At 38.5% G+C, this 26,811-nt stretch overlaps 2 protein-coding genes and 1 pseudogene across 2 annotated transcripts; 2 read left to right on the plus strand and 1 right to left on the minus strand.

The window, feature by feature from the left end:
- The first annotated feature begins 11,462 nt into the window (after nucleotides 1-11,462).
- On the plus strand, nucleotides 11,463-15,850 carry LOC129425947 (uncharacterized). The gene is made up of 11 exons (XM_073853308.1): nucleotides 11,463-12,568; nucleotides 12,673-12,781; nucleotides 13,322-13,565; nucleotides 13,666-13,933; nucleotides 14,015-14,192; nucleotides 14,321-14,397; nucleotides 14,493-14,673; nucleotides 14,810-15,058; nucleotides 15,153-15,324; nucleotides 15,409-15,557; nucleotides 15,672-15,850. Exons 1-11 carry the CDS (start codon nucleotides 12,284-12,286, stop codon nucleotides 15,848-15,850), a joined length of 2,091 nt encoding a protein of 696 aa, XP_073709409.1. The 5' UTR covers nucleotides 11,463-12,283.
- Nucleotides 15,642-17,290, minus strand: LOC129414768 (P2X purinoceptor 7). The gene is made up of 4 exons (XM_073853309.1): nucleotides 16,883-17,290; nucleotides 16,461-16,530; nucleotides 16,232-16,386; nucleotides 15,642-15,993 (listed from the first exon to the last, which is right to left on the minus strand). The coding sequence occupies exons 1-4, from the start codon at nucleotides 16,993-16,995 to the stop codon at nucleotides 15,831-15,833; spliced, it is 501 nt and encodes a 166-aa protein (XP_073709410.1). The 5' UTR covers nucleotides 16,996-17,290; the 3' UTR covers nucleotides 15,642-15,830.
- Nucleotides 17,291-21,127: 3,837 nt separating this feature from the next.
- On the plus strand, nucleotides 21,128-25,032 carry LOC129419452 (UDP-glucuronosyltransferase 2C1-like; annotated as a pseudogene).
- The last annotated feature ends 1,779 nt before the right edge of the window (nucleotides 25,033-26,811 follow it).

Below are 26,811 nucleotides of genomic sequence, written 5' to 3' on the forward strand. Positions count from 1 at the left end.
TTGTTGATGTGTTTGCCGTCCTTCCTACGGGGTTCGGCAAAAGTTGGTCGCAACTGAAACTGGTATCAAGGCGATGCAACTCGGCATGCATGACGAGATGGATATAATTAGCGGTCGTTGCCAGCTTCTTTTCGGAAGCCCGGAATCGTGGTTGCTGAATAAGTGGAGGGACATGCTAGGCTCCAATATTTTCAAGCCAACGTAATGGGTATCGTCATGGATGAAGTTCACCTAACGTACAAATGGTAAGAGATAGTCTTACTGTATGACTTAGTAAATACTTAATGTGATATAAACGAAATGTTGTAAACATAGTAGGTGCTGATGTACGTTGCTAACTCAGACTTAGTATAATCACAATGTTAGTGTCATTGTAGCGAAATAACTAGCAGTTCGGTCAGGCTGCAAAAGACATAACGTACGTCACACACTCCGTTGCTCTGATTGGTCGTAGGTCTATCCAATTGAGTGCAGAGGCATTTTTTCGGTTGAGACACGCCTCATAATTATAGCTCAATGGAACGGTATCAGACTCAAATTCTGACTAGAATTGAGTATGACAACGTCAGGCTATGAACTTCCAGGAACCTTACTGAATTCTGAATCACATGAAAGACAAGCATTTTGAACTTTCCGTTGTAAGTTCCCATCACGTGATTCATGTAGAATTCAGTTAGTTCCTGGAAGCACACAGCTTTGAAAATGTTGGTGTCGTTGTCTCTTGTGATAGCGACCTACTCTCCTCACAGAGGTCTCATGCACCCAGTGCCAAGGACAAGCCCAAGGATATGAAGATTTTGGTTTCAAAATGCAATAAATCCATTTTGACTAATTTCGGTAAAAACTTGTTTTCTATACAAAGAAAGTGACAAGAAGAAAACCAATATTTTCTGTTAAAAACTTTCACATAGCATCTTTAGGTTACAATAAAATTAAAAGTTCAAATCCATAATTTGATTTTCAAAGATTTAATATAAAAAAAAAATTCCCAAAATGCTATATATCTATTGAATCAAAATATAAACGTGCATTCATCTTTGCCATGTTATATTCATTTATTGACTAGTGGTATACACTGATTAAAAAATAAACATTAATGGCATTAAACAATGATTGAAAATTGTTGCGGAGGATGAGATAATTTTTTTGGACACATTTATTCCTTATTATTGTCTCTACATTTACCAATGATCACCAAACACCACGTTTCTTTACTGTAAATGTTAACAGTATAACATGCACTAAAGCTTTTAATTTTTTAGATTTTTTAATTATAAATATTTCCATGTCAAAGAACCCAGATCCAGTCATGGACACGTTGCGGTAATGAAAAGTTTCCCCTTAAATGTGGAAAAAACAACAAAATTGGTTTGTATGATGTCATTTGAAATCATGTGCAAAATAATATGTGAAGAGATGTTTGTAACTGTAAGCTTCTTATTTTGATATTCTTACTTTGCATTACCTTTTTTATCTAAATGTTTCATGACACCTCATAAGTCTAATTTTGTGAGAATCACCCAATTAGAAAAGCAAATGTGACATGTCTTTTGTGTAATAGCTGTTTAGAATGCTTCATAATACATTTGAAGTCACACTGCCAGCAGTAGAGAAACACCTACAATAACTCACACTTTTCCTGTGTGTTTCTAAAGCTGTGACAACAAAATAAAACTGCTTTATGTGCCACCAGAAATCTCTCTTTTCTGTGTGTGTAACAGTGGGGTTAATTGTATCAAACAGAGGGTTTGTTGTAACACCTGCTAGAAAATTTAGTTTAAACACAGAATTTAATTCAATCAAATTATGTCTATATACTAAAGGTGGACATTGTTTATATATCTGCATATAATAGATAGATATCCACAGATTCATCCATCCATGATCCTTCATCTAACCATTTAGCATGAATGCATATAGATTTTTTTGTCAGTTATTTCCCCTGATATTGTATTAACAGTTATCATTTTGATGAATAGTATGTAGCGGTATTTGGCTTTGCAATGAATGGGTTCGGGCGCCAGGGGTAAAAACCACCACAGTAATCAAATTACTTTGTAATTTACCACCAACTTATATGGTAATAAATCCAGTTGAAAAAAAGACATACCAAAAAAAGTAGCTTATACTTCTGTATTTATAGCTTCATTTAGATATGAGCACAACATTACATAACTACATAGAGCACAAAATCACACAAAATAAAATAAAAAAAAACACCTTTCCAGGCCCAGACACATTTACCTTATATTACCGAAACAAATATCAACGGTTGACATCTTCTAAACAATCTATAATAATAATCTCCACATGACAATAGACCCTTGTAACTTCATGTGCATATGATCCTAGAAAAACCATGCACACTCTATAAAAACGTGTACATCAGCTTAAACATGAGCATCTCAACCTGATATTCAGTACAATAGTATAGACCTACCTTAACATAAGCACCATAATATGTTCTTTAATAGTAAGAATGGGTACCGTCTAGGCAGTCTTTACCTTTGTGCTCTCTGTAGCAATCCCAAATATACACACAATAGAGCAGTCTTTAACACATCTGCTTTACATAGGCCTCTCAATAGATACAGATCTGAACACACTTGCGATACAAGCACATAGGATAGACTAGCATACACACAATATGAGTCTTTAACATATTAAGTGCACTGTAGTAGAAGCAGTCTTTAGTATATACACAATAGAATAGTCTTTAACATGTGTGCTTTTCAAAGGCCTCAGTATAACAACAGATCTGTACACTTTAATATGAGCACATTAATTTAGCCTCTAGTATATACACAATAGAATAGTCTTTAACATATGTGCTTTTCAAAGGCCTCAGGATAACACCAGATCTGTACACTTTAATATGAGCACATCAATGTAGACTCTAGTATATGCACAATAGAATAGTCTTTAACATGTGTGCTTTTCAAAGGCCTCAGGATAACAACAGATCTATACACTTTATATTATAAACATACCAAACAGACTATCATGTGCACAATTAAATGGTCTTTAGTATATTAGGTCAACCGTTGGACTACTAGGCCTGGAAAAACTCACATTAATAAATCCCCAACATACCCAAACAAAACACCACTTTGCTTGGAGCGCTCCACAAAAAAAAAAAAAAGAAAAAGAAAACAATTGCCTGCCCATACCAAAAACTCTCTAAATTTAGCGGCATACTCGCTCTCTCCAGTATAACAAACATCGCTCTCGTAAAGGCAAAAATACTCTCGTATTACACATAAACCGAGGAATCAACAACATTGACTCCCGCGTCAATATTATACCATACACGCACTTCAAAGCAATATTATGCGGTTTCAGTACAAGAGAGTAAAAATATACCAACATACTCACAGCAGTGCAACCCACTGCACACTCCAACAACAACAGAGGAGAAACGCGAGCGAACCTCAACCTACACCTGAACGAGAGCGCGACCCGGCTCACAAGAGAGAGAGAGCCAGAGCCAGCGAGCGTCCGAACCAAACTCCCTTAAATAACTTCCGGTAACGCATATACACACGCATAAGCCCCGCTACCACTAATAAACATAAAATTCCGCTACCACTAATAGAATCAATATTGACAACCGTCACACTCTCCCCCCCTTAGAAAAAGAACACATACTGTTCTACACTATTATAACTTACACCACAGAAGAAATTATCAGAGAGTCACCACAGACAAGAACACCAAAGTCAGGTAACATGAGGCATATATAACATCATTTCAAAAACCCCAAAAGTCCTCCTCGTCTGATTCCTCAGCAAAAATCTTCAAGACCTTTTCCTTTTCTTTCTGGTCTAATTCAGTCGCTGTGGGATACGCAGGCTTTAAATTACAAACATGTACTGTACGCAAATCTTCTCCATTATCCTCACGCACAATACGGTAATTTACTGGTCCTAGCCTTTCAACAACTCGATAAGGACCAGTCCATCTTGCTGCAAATTTAGCTGCAAATTCTTGAGAGGCTTTGGAAAGAGGATGAGCTTTCATCCATACTCTATCATTCCTAACAAAACACACATTCCTCCGACCAGCATCATAGTGCCGTTTTTGTTTTTCTTTAGCTTGAGATAAGTTCTTTTCCACCATCTCATGCAAATCTTTGACGACTCTCAGACTAATCTGATGTGGTTCTAGAGCACGTTCAAAGGGCCCTGTCAACCTTCTATGAAGAAGTATCTCAGCTGGGGAGTACCCAGTGCTCTCCTGTACAGCAGAATTAATAGCATACCTCAACTCTGGCAAATAATGATCCCAATGATTGTGTTCTTCACCCACATAAGTCGATATCATGGCTTTAACAGTTCGATTCACACGTTCTGTAAAGTTTGTTTGGGGATGATATGCTGTTGTCAGCTTTTGCACTACTCCCCACCTAGTGCACAATTCCTTCAAAATTTCGGAAGTAAATTGGGGCCCCCTATCTGACAACAAATATTTTGGGACACCCCACCGGGTCAAAATTTCCTTCCGAAGAGTCTGTGCAATGGTCACAGCCGTTGCTTTACGGAGTGGAAACAACTCAACCCAATGGCTATAATAATCTACTACAACCAACAGTTGAGTATTACCTTGGGTACTTCGAGGTAATGGGCCCATCAGGTCCACGCCAAGCAATTCCCAGGGTTCCTGTACTTCTGTCTGCTGCAACAAGCCAGCGGGTTTGCGACATTCTGGTTTATGTTGTTGACATTGAGTACAATTACGTACAAACTCGGAAATATCCTTCCACATATTTGGCCAAAAGGCAACCTCCATCAATCTTTTCTGTGTCTTATATCGCCCAAAGTGCCCACTTAAAGGATTGGAATGATAGGCTTCCAACATAATTTGGCGAAGGTTCTGAGGAACAAACACTTGGAAATGTGTTCCTCTAGAAGGATGAAACACCTTCCGATACACCTTATCCTCCAGAATAACAAATCCAGATTCAGAATCATCAAGATCCTGCTTACTAGCAGTTACACTCTGATATACTTTTTGGACATCGACATCCTGCTGCTGTGCTGCCCAAATATCTTCATCCGACAGGGGAAATTGTAAACCCACACTTTCTGACACCACTTTACGCCCATATGCAGCCAGAATTGAAGGACAATCTGGATTATTCACACGAGACAGAGCATCGGGAGCACTATTAAGCTTCCCTTTACGATATTCCAGAATGAACTCAAATTCCTGTAACCTGAGGGCCCAACGAATCAAGCGAGAATTAGCCTTTGTAGTGTTAAACACCCAAAGGAGAGACGCATGGTCAGTTACAACATTAAAAATCTTCCCCTCCAAATAATGACGCCACCTTTCAACTGCCCAAACCACTGCTAGACACTCCCTTTCCGTGGTAGAATAATTCTTCTCCGCACCAGAAAGAGATCGGCTTGCATAGGCTAACACTTCCTCTGTTGCCCCAGATGAACGTTGGGTGAGAACAGCACCTAATCCAGTTAAGCTGGCATCTGTATAAACTATGAAAGTGTAAGCATGATTAGGGTGACCTAATATTGGTGGAGAAGAAAGGTGTCCCTTTAATTTGTCAAAAGATGTCTGACATTCACCTGTCCACTGAAACCGTGCTCCCTTTCGCTTCAGGGCATTCAAGGGCTCTGCTATAGCTGAAAAATTAGGCACATACCTATGATACCACCCACTCAGTCCCAAAAATCGTTGGACCTCCTTTAAATTGGTAGGGACCGGGAAATTCTGAATGGCCTCTGTTTTAGCAGGATCTGCCTTCACACCTTCAGGAGTTACTACATGGCCAAGAAACTTAATCTCTGTCAGACAGAAATGACATTTTTTCAGATTAAGGGTCAAACCTGCACTCTTTAAACATGTCATAACCTTTTGAAGATCCTGCATATGTTGGCTGAAATTTGCAGAGTAAACCACTATGTCATCCAGATAAACCAGACAACATTGCCCCAAACACTCAGTTAATACCCTGTTCATTAGCCGCTGAAAAGTAGCCGGCGCATTCTTCAAACCAAAAGGTAAAACCTTGAATTCATATAGCCCAAAAGGGGACACAAACGCGGTCTTAGCCATGCTTTCTGGATGCATCGCCACTTGCCAGTACCCACTGTTGAGATCAAGGGTACTGAACACAGTGGAACCAGAAAGTGACTCTAAGATTTCACTCACAGTAGGAAGAGGAAACGCATCACTTTCACTCACTGCATTTAACCTGCGATAGTCCACGCAAAAACGCTGACTTCCGTCTTTTTTAGGGACCAACACTATTGGGGATGCCCAAGGAGAATGGGATGACTGAATAATGTCCCGTGCAAGCATATCATCAATTTGATCTTTAACTATTTGCTTTTTGTATTCCGACAATCGGTAAGGCTTTTGTGCGATCACTACCTCAGAGCACACTTTGATCTTATGTTGAACTAAATGAGTTCTACCCAAAGATGAAGTACATACTTCAGGGTGAGTATACAGCAAGGTATAAAGTTCATGAGATTCCTTTACAGTTACAATGCTCTCTCTTACTTTATTCTCAATTAACTGTGCAGGATCTACACTAAGTTCTTCCTGAACACAATGATCTATATACTCACTATCTGGACATACAGGCTGAATTGGAGGTACAGCACAGTAAAGAGAAGTAGTAGGTTTACCATTCACAGGTGGTTTACAATATCTCCAGGAATCTCCAGGAGAAATTGGTGGTTGAAATGGGAAAACACGTTTTTCCACATCCTCTGTAAAACTATACACCTGATATTTGATGTTAAGTTGCAAGCCCGTCAACGCTATGAAATCAAGTCCTAGCACCATTGAATACACCAAATTCTGAGCAGGAAGAACTACTGTGGGGACCTGGAAATGTAAACCATGCAGATAGAAATCCAAAACTTTCTGCCCCACTGGTACAGTAGCATCCCCATTGGCCAAATACAGAGGTCCTTCATGCCACCCGTCTAATTGTTCATTAGCCCCTTTCATTTGATTCCACAAATCAGTATGTAGCAGAGTATAGGTAGCTCCTGTATCTACAAGTGCTTTCCCCATACAATTCCTCACTGTTAAAGGAACAACTAACTGACGAAGAGTAGCAGGGCCACCCTTTTTACTTGGTTTAACAAAATTCTGCCTACCATTACTATGATCTTTCGGAACCGGTGGCTGAGTATTATAAGCAGAGACGAAACCTTTTTGCTGATTACGACCCTGGGACTCCTTATTTCCCTGGGCTTGATTTCCAGAGTGTTTCCCGCCCAAGAAAGCTTTAAAAGTAGGACAAGAGCCTGGAGAATGATTTTCATGACATCTCCAGCACAATAAACTTACATTTCTAGGCTCTAGTGATGGAACAACCTTAGTGTCTTCTACTTTCATTTTCCTAGCTTGTGAACTTTGGTCACCTACAGTAGCTTTAGATAACTGAAGCTGATTATACTTTCTTTGTTGGTCATAATCTCTCTCAATCTGTGTTCCTAACCTTACCAACTCCTCTACCGTTTGTGTACGCCCTCGAAGCTGACTTGCAAAATATGGATTCATAGCCTTAAATAAAGCTTTCAGTATCTCATCTTCTGTTGCTTCATTTCTCCACCTTTTGAATAATGCTTGAAATGAAAAAACAAAATCACGCACACTTTCATTTGCACCCTGCAACCGGTTTCTTACCCTATCCTCCAACTCGTCTTGATAGTCCTCTGGCAAGAAAACAGATAGAAAAGCTCTCTGAAAGTCTTCCCAAGTCAAAATTTTTAACCTTACAGTCTCCCACCAATCACGAGCTGAAACATGTAAAACACTCCGCATGGTAGCCAGTATTTCCCCATTTGACATTGGTCTCAGTGCCAAAAAATCTTTACACCTTTCTAAATAAATTAAAGGATCCTTTTCATCATTTACTCCACCAAAAGATGGAAAAATCATCTTAATAGGTAATATCCTGCCACATGTCAAATTAGGTGATGTAGGGACCTGACTTGCTAGATCCCTAGCGTCCCCGTGTGAGGTGGAATCTGAACATACCTGAGGTAGTGAAACATCCTGGCCAGCTATCTTTCTGTCAGGCTGAGTAATTCTCCGAGTTAGGGAATCGATGGAAATTTGAACCGTAAGAAACTGCTGTTTTAAACTGTGCACTTCTTCATACAGCTCCTTATCCCCTACCTTGCATTCTTCAATGGCTGCTTTAAAAGAAGACAGTAAGGTTTTATTAGTATCATCAAGTAATTCCTTTAACTCACTATGTGATTGCTTTGAATTCCACTGAATGGCTTCAATCGTCTGATTAGTGAAAATTTGCATACGTTCAGTCAAAACCTCAAGAAACCCAACTTGTGCTTTTTCAATCACCGCTAACGTTTCTTTAGGAACATCAACATTATGTAAGTTGATATTTTCTTCAATCCAATTCTTTTGCCAAGCTATAGTATCTACAAAAATACTTTTAAGTGACTCAATAGCTTGAGTCAAATTAGACACTTCATTTACTGAACTGCTTGGATTAACAAGTGGAGTCCCAAGAAAAGGTTGTTCTAAGTCCATATCATCATCCAACAACGAACGCTCAACATTTCTTGGCGTAGATGGACTATCGTGCGGCGGACCCACACAACTATCCCCTATAGTTTCAGGAAAGTTAATAAGATAATTTCCTGTTTCCATAGTTACAAAAATCAAAAATATGCTCCAATAATCACCCAGCATCTGAGGGTCCCTGTTCGGGCGCCAAATCTGTGGCGGTGTTTGGCTTTGCAGTGGGTGGGTTCGGGCGCCAGGGGTAAAAACCACCACAGTAATCAAATTACTTTGTAATTTACCACCAACTTATATGGTAATAAATCCAGTTGAAAAAAAGACATACCAAAAAAAGTAGCTTATACTTCTGTATTTATAGCTTCATTTAGATATGAGCACAACATTACATAACTACATAGAGCACAAAATCACACAAAATAAAATAAAAAAAAACACCTTTCCAGGCCCAGACACATTTACCTTATATTACCGAAACAAATATCAACGGTTGACATCTTCTAAACAATCTATAATAATAATCTCCACATGACAATAGACCCTTGTAACTTCATGTGCATATGATCCTAGAAAAACCATGCACACTCTATAAAAACGTGTACATCAGCTTAAACATGAGCATCTCAACCTGATATTCAGTACAATAGTATAGACCTACCTTAACATAAGCACCATAATATGTTCTTTAATAGTAAGAATGGGTACCGTCTAGGCAGTCTTTACCTTTGTGCTCTCTGTAGCAATCCCAAATATACACACAATAGAGCAGTCTTTAACACATCTGCTTTACATAGGCCTCTCAATAGATACAGATCTGAACACACTTGCGATACAAGCACATAGGATAGACTAGCATACACACAATATGAGTCTTTAACATATTAAGTGCACTGTAGTAGAAGCAGTCTTTAGTATATGCACAATAAAATAGTCTTTAACATGTGTGCTTTTCAAAGGCCTCAGGATAACAACAGATCTATACACTTTAATATGAGCACATCAATTTAGACTCTAGTATATGCACAATAGAATAGTCTTTAACATGTGTGCTTTTCAAAGGCCTCAGGATAACACCAGATCTAAACACTTTAATATGAGCACATCAATGTAGACTCTAGTATATGCACAATAGAATAGTCTTTAACATGTGTGCTTTTCAAAGGCCTCAGGATAACAACAGATCTATACACTTTATATTATAAACATACCAAACAGACTATCATGTGCACAATTAAATGGTCTTTAGTATATTAGGTCAACCGTTGGACTACTAGGCCTGGAAAAACTCACATTAATAAATCCCCAACATACCCAAACAAAACACCACTTTGCTTGGAGCGCTCCACAAAAAAAAAAAAGAAAAAGAAAACAATTGCCTGCCCATACCAAAAACTCTCTAAATTTAGCGGCATACTCGCTCTCTCCAGTATAACAAACATCGCTCTCGTAAAGGCAAAAATACTCTCGTATTACACATAAACCGAGGAATCAACAACATTGACTCCCGCGTCAATATTATACCATACACGCACTTCAAAGCAATATTATGCGGTTTCAGTACAAGAGAGTAAAAATATACCAACATACTCACAGCAGTGCAACCCACTGCACACTCCAACAACAACAGAGGAGAAACGCGAGCGAACCTCAACCTACACCTGAACGAGAGCGCGACCCGGCTCACAAGAGAGAGAGAGAGAGAGCCAGAGCCAGCGAGCGTCCGAACCAAACTCCCTTAAATAACTTCCGGTAACGCATATACACACGCATAAGCCCCGCTACCACTAATAAACATAAAATTCCGCTACCACTAATAGAATCAATATTGACAACCGTCACAAGTATTTACATTGTTTTTATTTTATTAGTATTGTATTCCTGAGGCTTAATTGTATCACTCTGTGCCAATTCCAGCTATCAGTCATAAGGAGTTGTTGACATGTTTTAAAATAGTGTTTGGTTTTAGGTAACAAGACCTTGATTAAAATAATATAAGGTTGGATTTGGTGACTTACACACCCAAGACAAAGAAATTTACTTTCATGTTTCCAAAACACTCTTTGTTTAATAACTTAACCAAAACACATCAAAAAATTGACAGGAGATCATCTTCTGTAAGAGAAAAAGACCAAAAGCAAAGATTGCTTGGCCCTGTATGTAAAGTAGCTGTGTTACAATTAACCCCCGTGTTAATTTGTGCCCTCTCAACCCCTACTGTGAATTCAGACATACTTATTTTGTCACATACTGTTTCTGACCTACTATATTAAAAGTATTGCAGAGGATTTTCTTTTTCCGGGTGGATCATCAAGACTATTGGTCCTCCTAGTTGTCAATCATTCTGGTGATATGTTTACGTAGGCCGTCCGACATGCTTTTCCCTTTCGAAATGTTCTAAAACTTGTTTTTTCTATTTTTGATCATTTCAATGTGGTTCACGATAGTATTTATTACACACATGCAACAACCTACTTCTCCATTGCAGATAATGTCTTGAGTCCTCACTCAATCGATCAGTATAATACTGACAGCAACTTGTAAACAGAGCGTGCTGCATGGTGTGGAGGGCGGTTCTTTTCTAAAATTCAGGAAAATCTTCTGCTATACCTTTAAGTATTAGTAAAATATGTTGTTTCGGATGCAACCATTTTATTCAATCCAGGCCCAAGCTTGTTTTCGTCATTAAGATGTAACTGTTTGGAAGAAAACTGAAGCAGTCTCTCAAAACACTGGAGCCCAGTGTTATTTGTTTGTCATGTTAAGTGTCACAGGTCGGAGCAGACCACCCCTATCGTGCGTCACGCTCCTTCCTTAGTTTCCACCACGAGGAGGTCCCAAAATGCCCCAATGACCAAACAGACAAGAGGAGATAAAATATAACAATATTTATTTATTTAAAAAGAGGGGAAGGGGAAGAGTTTTCAAAAGAAACAAGTTTCGGGAACTTGGAGGATCGTTTCCGAGTCACTTCTGACTCTTCGCGTGGCCACAGGTAAGTCCTTCCGACTCCCTCTCCTTCTTCGTCGCACACGTGAACTACAGGTAATGTTCCCGACTTCCTCTCTTTGTGGGGTACCCGTGAACTGCAGGTAAGTATTCCCAGCTCCTTCTCCTCGTGTCTCACAGGTTAACTGCAGGTAAGTATTTTCAGCCTCTCTTCCTGGACTCAGAAGGGCGAACACAGGTAAGTACACTGGTAAGTAGACGGGTAAGTATCCTGGCTTGTGACGCCGGGTGTACAGGGGGGGTATACATGTGAATACACTTGACTTGTAGCTTTAGGCGTACAGGGAATTGTAAGGAGCTGTAGACGAATGAACTCAAATGCACAGAAAACACTTTATTAAACAAAACAAAAAACCCACGAGGGGGTACAAAACATGAAACACAAAACTCTGACAGATAACACTAAAACTTTGACTGGATAACTAGACTTAAAGGAGCGGTGAATCAAAAACTCAATTTTAACTTGATAATTTGTTATATAAGAGGTCATCATACTTAAATGAACATCCTGCAAGTTTCAGAACTGAAAACGTCCGTGTTACTGAAATATAACCGTTTTTGGCACCAAGCCAGCCACACACGCCAGTGAGGAATTCGGAAATCAATGACGTCAAAGTAGAATTGAAACACCTCCCCATAACCAAAAGGACACGTCTACTTTTGTAGCCCCGCCCACAGCTTCGCTTGTACGGAAGTAACACACGAGACGAATCACCACCAGACCTTACACAGCGTCTACTCTGAAAACATGCCTTTAAAAATCGCCAAAGTTTGTGCCGTACCTGGCTGTGGGAGAACACAGTCGCTGCATAGCCTTCCTTCGGAGCCTAACATTCGAAAAGAGTGGTTAAAGTTCGTTTATAACGAAGTTCCAGCTCGCGTGGGGAAGAGTTTTAGTGTTTGTTCACTGCATTTCTCGCCTGAATCCTTTGTAAACAAGACACAGGTCGACTCTGGATTTGCAACGAGACTGAGATTGATAAACAATGCTGTTCCAACTATATTGGATCCTACAGAAACAGCGCATCAATCTGTAAGTACATATATATTTTAGTAAGTTGTGTCGCTGTTACTTTGTTTAAGATCGCGTGATATGTCCTGATTGTTTGTAACCTTCGTGTTTTACCCAATTCACAGAATGTCCCAACAAAGCAGGATGTAGCTTGTCAAACAGACACACCGAAATGCACATCTCACTCAACACAGCTGTCGTTTGGAACATTGGGTCCTAAATTCAGAAGCAAAGGTGTGTTGTATGTTTTTTTAAACGTAATTTATATGGCTATCGTCGTGAAGTAAGTGTGTGTATGTGGGGGGTGGGGTGCACGCGCACGATTGTTTGTAAGCGCGCGTGTCTCTATGCGTCTTTACTCAAATGGGCCTACTATGTATTGCTGTTGGTTAAATGTTGTCGGTATCGTTGTATGTATTGTGTCTGTGGGCTAGTCTGTGTTTGTTTTCACGTAATTTTTATGTGGATCGCGAAGTGTGTGTTTGTGTGTGTTTGTTTGCCTGTCTGTGAGCATGCGTTCTATGTCCATTCAAGTGAGCATACGAAATGTTTGCTGGTGGAATGTTGTCTGTAACAACACTACACTATATTAACAATAATGTAAAATGTGACATTATAACTGAAATAGTTGTTTTGTGTTTGTAACTGTTTAATTGGCCGTACCTTTTATCTTGATTATCACAGAGGCCAATTTTTTACCCGTTTAAGTTATTGTTGTAGTTCCTAATATTTTCAAAAAATAGTTTTTATAACAAACAATTCTTTGTTTTGTAGGAACACAAACCGAGGCTGCAGTCAAAAGTGTTGGTGTTTCAACCACTACATCTGCTGAAACTTTCCAACCTTTTGTTTTGCCACATTTCACCTCAACACCATTGAAGGATTTAAGGCCAACAAAAAGAGCGCGCCTTGAACTGGAAGGGGAGGAAACTGATTCATTTGAGGTCACTGATCAGCATGACACAACATACGAGCCTGCAGAGTCGGTCACCACTGTCACAGAGTCATCACAACTTCAGTGAGTCATTTTATCCTATGGTCTCTCTCATGTTTTGGTATTTTTATGAAAATGTATACTGAACTTTAATGCAATTTATGTTTATTGTTTATAATTTTAGATGTACATCAACGCAGGAGGATGCAAAATACATTGTATTTGAAAACTGCCTCCTGCAACTCTTTGATACCTGCCCAGTGTGCTCGAGGCGCTGTAATGTTTGGCCACGAAGAAAAGGGACTTTTGTTGCAATAGATCAGCTATGTCCACACTGTCAATACTTCCGTCAATGGAAAAGCCAACCTGTTGTTGGGAGCACACCTTTGGGCAACCTCCAGTTATCTGCTGCAATATATTTCACCGGTGGATCGTTCTTCCAATTACAAAAGGTATTTGTAAAGGAACATATACAAAATCAAACACATAATTTATAACTTTCTTTAAAACTAGTTATTGTTTATTACTTTTAGATATTCCAAACAATGCGTGTCAGGAGCATTACCCACAGAACCTTCCGGAAGCATGCCAGTATGTATCTTGAACCAGCAATAATCTACACATGGAAGAAGGAACAAGAAGAAGTGTTGCAGGAGCTAAGCCAGGGTGACAAAGTTATTGTGGGTGGTGACATGAGAGCAGACTCACCAGGTAAAAGACTTGTATTTGCAGGGTGCATTTAAGCTGTATGTGCTGATGTCAGTAATTTTTGAAAAAATGTATGATTATTAACATCATAATTACACCTATATGTACTCAAACAAAAATATATATTTTAGGCCATTCAGCAAAGTACGGCAGCTACACTGTTATGGACCTAAAGAACAATATCATATTGGATATGCAGCTGGTCCAAGTAAGTACCAAAACCTTAATCTAATGAATTCAAATTTACTCATTAGTTTGATTGTTTTATTTATTTTTGTATTTTATGTCACTTTCTTATTACAGAGCAATGAGGTTGGTGGTAGCTACCACATGGAAAAGGAGGGACTGAAAAGAAGTCTGGAATTTCTGGAGGCACGTGGTGTGAAGATTGACTGTATTGTTACCGATCGTCATACACAGATCCAGAAATTCTTGAGGGACCGTAAAGTGACGCAGTTCTATGACGTCTGGCACCTGGAAAAAGGTATCTTTTTCACTATATATAATTTTTTTAAATTTCGCTTGTACCGCTTTTCGCTTGTTTTTTAAAAGTACCTCGTTTAGAATAATAACTGATTACTTCCAGACTACCTAACACAAAGTGATTGTTTTATTTTCAGGTTTGTCAAAAAAGTTGGAAGTGATCGCCAAAGACAAAGACTGTCAAGTGGTGAAAAAGTGGCAGCGGAGCATAAGAAATCATGTCTATTGGACAGCAGCTTCTTCCAAAACAGCTGAGGAGAGAGTAGCGAAATGGCTGTCTATGGTTAACCACATTCAAGATGTTCACGTCCATGACACCCCAGCCTTCCCACGGTGTGAACATGCAACACATGTATCAAAGGACCCCACCAAGTGGTTTCAACCAGGTATACACATTAATTTACATTTTTAGTTTTATATTACTTAAGTGAAAAGTTCAAAACTTTTTTTATTAATTGGTAATTGTCTATTTGATTACAGCAACTAAGGCACTGTACACCGTCGAGAAGCTTCTCACAAACAAGAGAATGCTGAAAGATGTTGAGAAACTCAGCCCTCACTTTCAAACTTCGTCTTTGGAAGCTTTTCACAGCGTAATTTTACGCTTTGCTCCCAAAAACGTTGTTTACCCTTACATTGGAATGTTATGCAGGTGTGTATTACAGTATTTATTTGTTTTAAATCTCTAAAGATGTCTCTTACCTTTTGCTAATGTAATTTTTATTTTTTACTCTAGACTGTACCTGGCATGTATGCATTTCAATGAGAACTCCAACCGTCCTCAGGCTAAAACAAAAACGGGAAAGCCAGTGTATAGGCTTTTGTTTCCCAAAGCCAAAAAGGGGGAATACTCCACACGTCCATTAAAGACACAGGCAACATATTGTAAGTTTAAATATATTTATTTATTTACACACACACACACACACACACACAAAGTGAATAAAAAAACAATAATTAAATAATAAATTATATCACACATGCATTTTTATTTTACAGGCTATGTCTACAGATTGATGGACTTCCTGTTTGAAAAGGTGATCCTTGATCCTGTTCCCTACATGGAGGAGATTCACAAAATCAAGGTCCCAGAAACACTCTCATCCCAGTATGAGAGACCCTCCATGGAAGAAGCCATCTCGAGACATAAATCGCGGTTCAGTCAAGGGGAGGCCTAAATCCAACGTAACTGCCTGCCGCGTCAGGAAACTCTTGCCGTATACGTTGGACGACGCAAGATGGGATAACAACTCTGTTACTCCTGCCCAAATAGCCCCAGCACCAGCTCACAAAACTTCTGTATGCCAAGTGCCTGTAACGCCTACAGTAAAAGATATAAACAAAGTCAGAGGCATTGCATTATTTTAAGCTATTGTTGTAATTTACAGAGTTTTTATATTTTGTTAATTTATAATAAAACTTTTAAAACATTGCTGCTTTTTAATATATTTTTAAGACAATAAAGTGTGTTTACTTTTACTTGTGGTGTCTTGATCAAAAACTTATTTTACTGAAAACACAGTAATTGTAAGAGTTCTATGACATAATATGAATCTTACTGTTCTATTCCCCTCAGTCTCAGGGGACCATAATCAGCTCTGTAAATATTTAATGCATTCTGTAGTGAATACATATTCAGGCATACTGGTTCAAAGCCTGGGTGATGGGTCATGCAGGTAAGTGTGTCTGGTACCTGGTTCATCCTTCTAACGACCTAAAAAACAAAAACAGTAATTACATAACGTACACACTTTTACTGAAAATAATAATTCTGTGCATCTGACTTACTTTGGGAATCTCCATACAGCAAATATTTTCTTGCTCTGTTGGCATGACAACACACTTTTCACAGGTACACCTACAGAATATTGATAGTAAGTGATTAGTTGTGATTTTATTTTTTTACATGCAGTGTAACTGGCTATGTAAACTTGTTAAAATTGACTAAAAAAAACAACCAATCATAATCGCGATGAACTTACAAGACAACGCATTTTTTATAATATAACGGAGATACGTAAGATTACAACATTACGTGTTTATAAGGTTTACGTGGTTTGTGAGGCTTTTGTAGTAAGAATAGCTTTAACTTTGATGATAATTATTTGAATTTTGAAATAATAACTTCCAGTAACATCTTCAGTTACATTAGAGGCACAGCAACCTCACGAGTATATTTTCAAAATATAAAGTTAGTAATAAAGATTTACCACGCTGTAACAGGCTGGAGCATCCTCCTTATTTGAGGTGTGGGTTCGTCGTCTTGATATTCTGGATCAGACTCTGGCTCGAACATATAAGGGAGAATCCTGCCAGCTAGCATGTTTCAATATACCGTAGGTGGTTTTCAAAACAATTCCATGCGTGTAGTGACGTTGAAAGTTAGGTTACGTTGCAAAACTGTCATCCAATCATGGCACTGGGCGTTACCTTCCTAGTCTTCGACGTGGCCCGCCCATCTAATCCGACTGTTTCTCAAGACTGCCTCAGAACCACGGTAAAAAACAGCTTATTACTAATTAACTATGATGTTTTTAAATGTAAAAACAACGCGAAATGCATAAATAGACATCAATCAACGTCATAAAGCAATAAAATCGACCAATTCACGGCCCCTTTAAACGTACACGAACACGAGAAACAGAACACAATGAACCTGCACAGAACTAAGGACACAATGATATTAAATAGATAAAACCAAACAAGATATTGAGCGGGAACAGGTGATGGGAGAAAACCAATGATTACTAATAAGCAGGAGAACGAGGGGGCGGGGACAAAAGACAAGACACCGGAGGCACATGACACAATAAACATAAGACTTCAAGGCAGAGTCCTGACAGGAAGTATACAGGTGAGTACACTTGGCTTGTAGCTTTGGGCAGACATGGATGTATATGGGAGAGTTTGCTTAGCTCGTAGCTTTGGGCATACAAGGGGATTTACAGGTGAGTACACTTGACTTGTAGCTTTGGGCGTACAGGGATGTATACAGGTGAGTATAACTGGGCTGTTAGCTTAGGCATACAAGGATGTACACAGGTGAGTATAACGGGGCTTTTAGCTTGGGCATACAGGGGTGTACACAGGTGAGTACAACTGGACTTTAAACTTGGGCATACAAGGATGTACACAGACAAGTATAACTTGGCTTTTAGCTTGGGCATACAGGGATGTACACAGGCGAGTATAACCTGCAGACCGGCGGTAAAGACAAACAAATCTCGTCAGCAATAACAATGGTTCAACGAACATGCAAGGATGATTACAAAACCTCTAAGCTCCAGGCAGAAGAGGGACAGACAGAGGCACAGGGTGCGACTACTTGGTGTAAAGTCAGTCCGTGACATCAAGCACTGTGTGTTAAGCGGACACACTGTTTAAGCTGGCTTTGGGGGTTGAATGCCCTTGATCTCTTGCCATTTGATTGATCTGCGTAACGTCAGAACTGTGAATCGCTGCGTGAATTTCTGATGAACATGAAACAATTAAGGGCACACACATTTGCACTTGGCCCAGTCTGAAGACATTCATTACAGTGTGCTTCCTTACAAACTATTGTGCCAAGAGGCCATTTTAATACTACAGGAAAGACCAGGCTGTGTGACCAGGGCTGTTAGGTAGGGTTGCCAACTTTATGAAAAGGAAATAAATTTGAGACATTATGAGACGGGAGGGACCGGGACACAGGAACAGAGGGAGAGCACTGGAGAGATAGGCTAAACCTGTACTATCTCTTTTGATGTAATCACTTTCTTATCAACTATATTTGAGTTTTAAAAATCCACATAATTACATACCATATGAGCCTCTGGAGACGACTGACGGACAATGAACCTTGACATAGCTCCATCCTGTGCCCGCAGTCTCTCGCTCCTCTTGTGATTATCTCCTCATGCGAGCTGCTTTTTATCACACACTCCGCCGTGACAACCAGAAAAAACGCGATGGCATATAGTACAATTGGCCTTGTATTCATTGTCCCTCACGCATTTCTGCCAAGGGTATTCATTTTCTCATTCAATTCTATATTTTTGTGCTCGTTTCCTTTTCGCCGGCTGCTCGGATGTCATTTTTACATTTCCCGCTGTTGTCACTTGTCGTCATCGTTGCTATGATACGCGACATCACATGACTGAAACGACCAATTAAAAGGGCATTCCCTGATGTGGCTGCAAGATGTTAAAAACGCTACGCTGATCATAGAAAAACAGAGGGAGAAATTACCGCACCGTCAGGGTTTTCTTATACAAATGACGCGGTCTTCGTTCATGGCTGACATATTATAAGCTATGTGTCTGTCATGTATTTGCACTGAATTAATTTTCATAAAATACGGAACAAACTGCGTTCCGTATCAGTTCAATACGGAACAAGAATTTCATGTGTCAAATACGGGACGATTCCGTATTATACGGAACGGTTGGCAACCCTACTCTTAGGGCTTACTCTATAGAGGGAACTTTGGGCCATTTTTAAACAAACAAATCCAGCATATTGCCAACTCAATCTGCTTTGCAAAGGGAAAACTAGACTCACAAACAAACAAAAAAGAAAATGCAGAGGTGTTACAAATATGTGCTGTGTTTTACTGCAGAGATTCTTTAAGCTTGATTTTCTCACAAATGTGAACATGCAATCCAAAACAGCAGATGGCGCTTTTTTAACTTTTTCAGATATGTCCCTGAAAAGCCCTGGGGCCTCATTTATCAACATTGCGTAGAAAATGTTCTATATTTGTACCTACGAATTAAATTTAGAATGTGCATAAGTACAAAAAAAAATCGGGATTTATCAAATGTGCGCACGTGGTTCGTACGCACATCAGTAAGTAATCCTTGATGATAAATCCCACTTGTTCTTAAGCACCATGCTCGTGCACGTTCATAGTCATTTGCATTCCGAAACGCCTCCAATGAACCATGTATGGTGACAACACCTCCCTTTATATGTCACGTGGTTGTGCTTTTTCCCTCATCGCAATAATGACAAAGAGAGCGTAAAAGAGGAATTTTACAGACACAGAAATTGAGTTACTGGTGGATGAGGTTAAATCCTAATAACACATCCTGTTTGGTTTACTTAGTGCGGGAGGAATGACTAACAAAAGAAAACAAATCTACATGGGAACATGTTACCAGTGAGTTTAATTCCGTTGAATATGAGGAGAGAACACTTCCAGAAATAAAAAAGTGGTTTGACATTAAATTATCAGCAAAAAAAAAAAAAAAAACGCGTCACAGCACACCGACGTGAAACGAGTGCAAGTGCAGGAGGACAGACAACTTTCCACCTTGGACAGCAGCATATATAACCAGCATCTTTGAAAACGCGCCACAGGCGGAATGGATTATTTGCCAAGTCTTCCAATAACGCAAGATAAGCCATTGCACTGTGTCAAGCATTTGTCGGAGACTTCATTTATACAAATCACATGTAGAACTTTCACAGTTACAGATACATATCACAAATAAATCATTATAATTATTTGCTGTTACCATACTGACATTAATCATTTTTAACACCTGCTTGTGGATAAAAAATAGACACTTCTTTACTCACTGGAACAGGGTCCAATGTAGTATCGCTATTCTACCACTAGATGCTCTGCATACGCATTCTCAGAGGTGTGCGTATATTTACACAGATTTCTACGTATAAGTGCAATTTGATAAATTCCACACTTTGCGTAAAACTGTTCCTACGCACACTTTACGCACACTTCTGTGCGTACGCACGTTTGATAAATGAGGCCCCAGAATTTTACTTTAGATACCACCCTGCCAGTGGCACCAACTGAATAAAGACATATTTCATTTGTCAGGCTTTATTCTGTTCATCTCATTGAATTTATTGATAGTGTTAATAATAATAAATGTCTGTTAACATTAAACAAATTCTGTGTGTCAAAAATTGTTCGTACAACACATATCAACCCAAGTCATTTCATACCTTACAAACATATCAGCAGTGTTGTGCCTGAACGAGTTCATTGAACGAAAGTTCATGAACTCGTTCATATTTTGGGCGAACGTGAACTGAATGTACTGCATTACTACCTGATGAACGCAAGGTGAACTCGTTCATTCTGCTGTCTGTGAACGGCACGTTCTCTCAGTTTAACGTCTTTCAATAGGGTGCCAGATTTCAGTAGAGTCTTCCAGGGGAAAACCTGGCTAAAACACACTGTAAACAGACCTTAATGTGTAGCGGAAAAAAACACCCAATCTGGCAACACCGCCACCAGGCTGCATGCGTCATCAAAACAACACTGATCTGAAAATTTTGAAATATGAACTATGAACTGAACTAGTTCATTTTAAAATTTGTGAACTGTGAACTGAACTAGTTCACTTAGAAAGTGAACTATCCAAACACTGCATATCAGTGGCAATCAAGAAGCATCATGTGACTAACAGCCTGAACTTTGAACTTTATTGCTGGGGCCTCTCAATACTATTGAAAGTAATGCCCTTTGTCTCTTGGCTGTAAACAGGTTGTGTTAAAGTAGTAAGCTGATCATTCTGACAGACACAAAGCAGGACTAACATGCTAAGATGAAGTACCAAAACTAAATGAACATATATTACATATACCAATCAGCCAATGCGTAAGTAATCTTTAGCTGATAAAAATATTTGATTCAAATAAAATAATCTTCAAACAGGAAGCATAAAATTGTCAACAGAAAACATAATTTTTAACATAACTTTAATGTTTTCAGTACTTTAAAAGACAAGAAAAACAAGATTTATTTCACAATGAAATTCCAAAACAAGTGATAACTTGCATCCCTTTACATTATTAGACTGTAGAATTTAAGCAAATTTTGAACACGGATGTGCATGCATTATTCAGGCTATTTGTGAGGGAGAAACCATCCTGTGTAATCAAACTGTTTGGTATTCAAGATTACGCCATAAATCAAGTCACATATTGATTACGGGACAGTATGTTTTTTTAATATATCACAATCTCATATTAATTGAATGAGTGGCAAACCAAAACGTTTGTGTGTGTGTGTGTGTGTGTGTGTGTGTGTGTGTGTGTGTGTGTGTGTGTGTGTGTGTGTGTGTGTGTGTGTGTGTGTGTGTGTGTGTGTGCGCGTGCGTGTTTGTTTTATGTGTATACTTGTGAAAGCTATATGGAATGTCATGACAATTGACTATTTCATGTGACCTCACTAGTAAATGCAAATTAACAAATAATCGAAGTCATGCTGTTTAACACTAGCAATTTGCACAGGTGTCTGTGAGGGTTCTGTTTAGGGGTTTTATGCAATATAAAATGGCAATTAGTCTAATTTGTTGCTGTGTTGATTCAGGCAAAATAGAAATACATTGGGGGCTACTTTAAAATAAGTCTGTTTGTATCACTTAAAAACTTTCATAAAAGTTAACATGTAGATTTAACAATTTTTTTTAATAATACTTAATGGCATTAAAAATCTAATTTACATATCCTGTAAGACGTCCTAGTATCATTAATACATCCTGCAAGTTTTATAGCTTAACTGCTTTAATACAAGCATTTATGAAATCATGCTCTGAAAAAGCTTGATCTGTGATCTGTCACAAGGATAGAATCATTTTCATATGACCTGTCTACTGCAAGATAACACAACAACTACTTTATTAAGCTATATCTCGTACATTATATATAAGCTATATGTATAATAAGCTATATTAGCTATCTGGAACTTATTTTAGTACTCTTGTTGTGCTGGCACTGATAGGTCATTGTTTATAATTAAGTTATGTGTCAGTAAATAATGACGATTTAAATGTCAAGCCAAGATTGTTACATTTTTATTTGGCTCGGTATGTTGTAGGTCTGGGGAATATAGCAAAAAAAAATCTAGATTTACCCGATTTCAATTTAAAACATAACTTACAACAATACTGAAGTACCAATCTCTTTCAAATAACATTCTTTTTATTAAACTTGCAAGAACATCTGGTTAAAAGGAAGTTATTAACATGGTATAGATTTTAAATAAAGAAACTTTTTTATACAGTTTATCACATAATGCAAATATAAACAGTTCCTGTTATATCTAAACAATTTTTAATTTTTATTTACAGGAAAGATGGCACAGTTCTCTGACATAATTTCTTTCTCACTGTGGATATCGATCCCAATCTTTTTATGTTCTGGCTGTAATGGCGGAAAAGTTTTGGTGGTGCCTTTGGAGGGAAGTCATTGGGTGAACATGAATGTCCTCATCAAAGCTTTGCATGGCCAGGGACACACAGTTGATGTGATACGCACCAACAACAGCTGGTATGTCAAAGAAAACTCAACTTATTACAATTCTATAACCATACATAACAGCAAATGGATGGATGAAGAGTTTATAAAGGAAGTTATCCACAAAATGATTAACCACGACAGAGGAAATATTTGACAGAGCTGATATTTGGCTGATGAGAGTTGATTTTGTTTTTGAATTTCCTCGTCCAACCATGCCAAATGTCATCTACATTGGTGGCTTCCAGTGCAAACCAGCAAAAGCTCTCCCACAGGACCTGGAGGACTTTATGCAAACTTCTGGAGATCATGGTGTGATCATCATGTCTTTAGGAGCGTTTGTGAGTAATCTTCCAGATGACGTAAGTGAAGAAATAGCTGCTGCTTTTGCTCAGCTCCCTCAGAAGGTGATTTGGAGATACACTGGTAAGAGACCATCTACTCTGGGCAATAACACATTACTGCTTGAATGGATGCCACAGAATGATTTTCTAGGACATCCAAAGACTCAGGTTTTTGTAGCTCATGGAGGAACCAATGGAGTTCAGGAAGCTTTGTACCACGGTATTCCAGTGGTGGGAATTCCACTTTTCTTTGATCAGTATGATAATCTTCTTCGACTGCAAGAAAGAGGAGGAGCCAAGATTCTCTCTATCGCAACTTTAGATAGGAACATACTTCACACGGTCATAGAGGAAGTCATCAATGAACCGTCCTACAGACTGAGTATGCAGAAACTTTCTCATCTTCACAGAGACAAACCAGTTCAACCTTTAGACAGCGCCCTCTTCTGGATTGAGTTTGTTATGAGACACAAAGGGGCTGCTCATCTTCGTACAGAGTCTTACAAACTGCCTTGGTACTCCTATTACTCAGTAGATGTTGCAGTTGTTTTGTTTACAGTTGTTTTGATATTTACTCTCTCTGTTTTTTTGGATAGTTAGATATCTCTGTGTCATGATGTGCTGCAGCAGGAAAAGGAAAACTGAGTGACGTGTACATGTTTGCATATGAAGTACACAGTAGTCCACTCAAAAAGGTTTACTCTGTCATTGCTTACTCTCATGTAATAGCACATTTATATACTCTTCTTGAAACATGAACAAATGTTAAGAACATCTTTACAGTTAGTTAAAACAAAGACCATTTTGGCTGCTTGCAGTTTGCGTAAATGTTTTGTAAAGAAGACCTGCCTTGTTGCTACTGTGGATATAGGGTGTCAAACTCATAGATTTGCATCATTTAAAGTTCAGACGCTCTTTTTAAAATATTTGGGGTCAACCTCTGGCACAGCTTTAAAGCAACACTAAAGACTTATTGCTCTTTGCTCCCCCTACAGGTTAGAAGCGTAATTGTTCATTACCACTGTCGTAAATACTGCAGCATAACTGGCTCTGATTGGATTGTAGGTCAGCCGTAAAGCAAGTTTTTGTAGTTTTCACTCGAACTACAGGACCACTACCCGACGGTTGGAAACTTCTTTAGTGCGGTTTTGGCCGATAGAGGGCTGCAAAGCGAATGTGAAAGTGCCATTCACCCTGTTTTGAGTGGATGAACCACTGAAACTTTTTTGGAAACGTTATTTTAAGGTAAAAAAAACTCTTTGGTGTTGCTTTAAAGCTTAAACTTATCAAATCCTATCAGAGGTCCAGAATGTCATTGAAAACACCAGTGGCTTTGTCATCAGTATTAAACATGTTATCCCTCAAAGTACCCTCCCCACAGAGCCACCCCACATAACAAATCCCAATTTAACCCCTGTGTATATTACATTATAAATCTTAAATGCATAACCAGTAGACTCATGATCATTGAATACACCAGAGCCGGCCATAGACCTTTGGGGGCCCTAAGAAAAATTTGGTTGGAGGCCCCTTTTGCCATTTTAAGTAAGGCCTAAAGAAAAAACAATGACTACTTTATAACTATACTGTACATATTATATCTACTATGTTATTTTTACATTTTTTAGTCTATTAAATTACGTTTTAATTATTCTATGTATACTGTATGTTAATTCTCTTTTTTTTACGCTGCTGGTCCTGAGTACGTATTTCGTTCTTATGTGGCAACATGTACAGAATGACAAAAAAAGACCTTGAGTTCTTGAGTTGGGTTCAATGTTTGATGTCTAACAGGAAAAACATGATACCTCTGAGCTGAATGGCAGTGCAGTGCAACGAACACACAATGATGAACATGCTGAATAAAAAGACTGATAAAGTGATTTTCAATGACCATCAAAGAAACTTTTACTTCACTCCAAAGTTTAAAAGGCACAAACAACAGCCTATATATAATTTAAATAAAATAGAGCAAATAGAAAAAAATGTTATATAAAATAATAAATAGATTTTATTAAATAAACAAAATGAACAATAATATCTAAAACACCACAAACAAGATTAAAAGTAACAATAATAAGAATTAGGTAACATTTCAATTGCTATTCAAACTGCTACTACATGCTCCCCTCATGACCATAAACTGTAAAAAAAGATGGACGACGCCCGTTCGCTCTCTTCCATTGGTGAAAAGTGAAGCGGCCAGTGTCTCAATACGGCGCTGACATCTTGAGTCTGCGCAGTAGCAATTTCGGGACCAGTCCTGCGCAGTAGTGAGGGGCAAAATCAAGGACTCGCCCTCGCAGAATGTGCATATCACAGCTGTCAATCATGACGTGACACCACGTTTTTATAGCATTAAATAACTTATTAAAAACAAACTTATTTTAAAAACAAACACTTGAATTTACATCAGCGTGATAAGAACTAAATGACCGAAACCATTTTTAAAATGCAGAAGGTCATTGTCAGCCCTTTTATACTCACCAACAGCTGGAGCTTTCCTATTTAATTAGTGCCCCTGGAAAGGGGACATAATGAGTCAATTAATGTTAGCCCTTTAGTGCAGAAGCCAAACTGGGCTTATAATGTTCTGTTTAATGCTTTAACATCACAGCAAAATGTATAATACTAAACCAATGTTATGCAGCATGTTATTAGCATTTATTACATGGCTTGGTTGAATTCCAATGTAGAATGTGGTCGTTATTCGCTATAACAACCGCCTTGCTATATATTATCCCTTACATAAATAGCATAACAAAAGTTAATACAAGCACGATTTAGGCTAATGTTAATACAAGACATTTAGACTGCAGATTATCGATACAGGTATATGAAAATTAAGCCTGCAGGTTTACGTACCTTTATCTTCTTGCTCCTTTTCTTCTTTCAGCCTTTTCTTTTGTCGTTTTTCATGGCCAGAAAGATACTTTTGTTTCTTGTCAGACACCGTCGACGTCGGAGTCACTGACTGACAGTCTGACAGACACTGACCAGGTGACGAGTGAGTGACATCATAGGGTCAGTCAGGGTCAAGATTATCGGGAACTCGCCATAATAAAGAACTAAGTAAATAATAACTGTGCTTATCATGATGCCTGATAAAGAGCGCGGTAGGCCCATTTTTTTAATTTATTTATTTTATGTTACTTTTGATGTATGATGTATGTTTTTTTTCACCCACTAGCTAGCAGTGACTCTAGGGGGCCCTCTGCTGGCCATGGGTTTCAGTTTCGTACAATGTTACACATGGAACAAAATGAAAAACTCGTAATGTTTGGAGTTACACACGTGATAGCAGTTGATGTATACAGCTTCAGAGTCATCGGTCATGCAACCATGCCTGTCAAAAACAACCTCACCATCTATGAGGAGGTTTTTAGGTGAGTTTGTATGTTTATAGTAAAAATAACATTACCCTTATGGTAAAGTAAATAATTTAAGATTAGTTCATGTGTATGGGCTGAAATATGTGCCACCAGAAACTGAATTTCAATCATTTATATTTGAATTTGAATCGCTAAACTTGAAAAATTGCATTG

This window comes from Misgurnus anguillicaudatus, chromosome 15, assembly GCF_027580225.2.
Source record: "Misgurnus anguillicaudatus chromosome 15, ASM2758022v2, whole genome shotgun sequence".
NCBI lineage: Eukaryota > Metazoa > Chordata > Actinopteri > Cypriniformes > Cobitidae > Misgurnus > Misgurnus anguillicaudatus.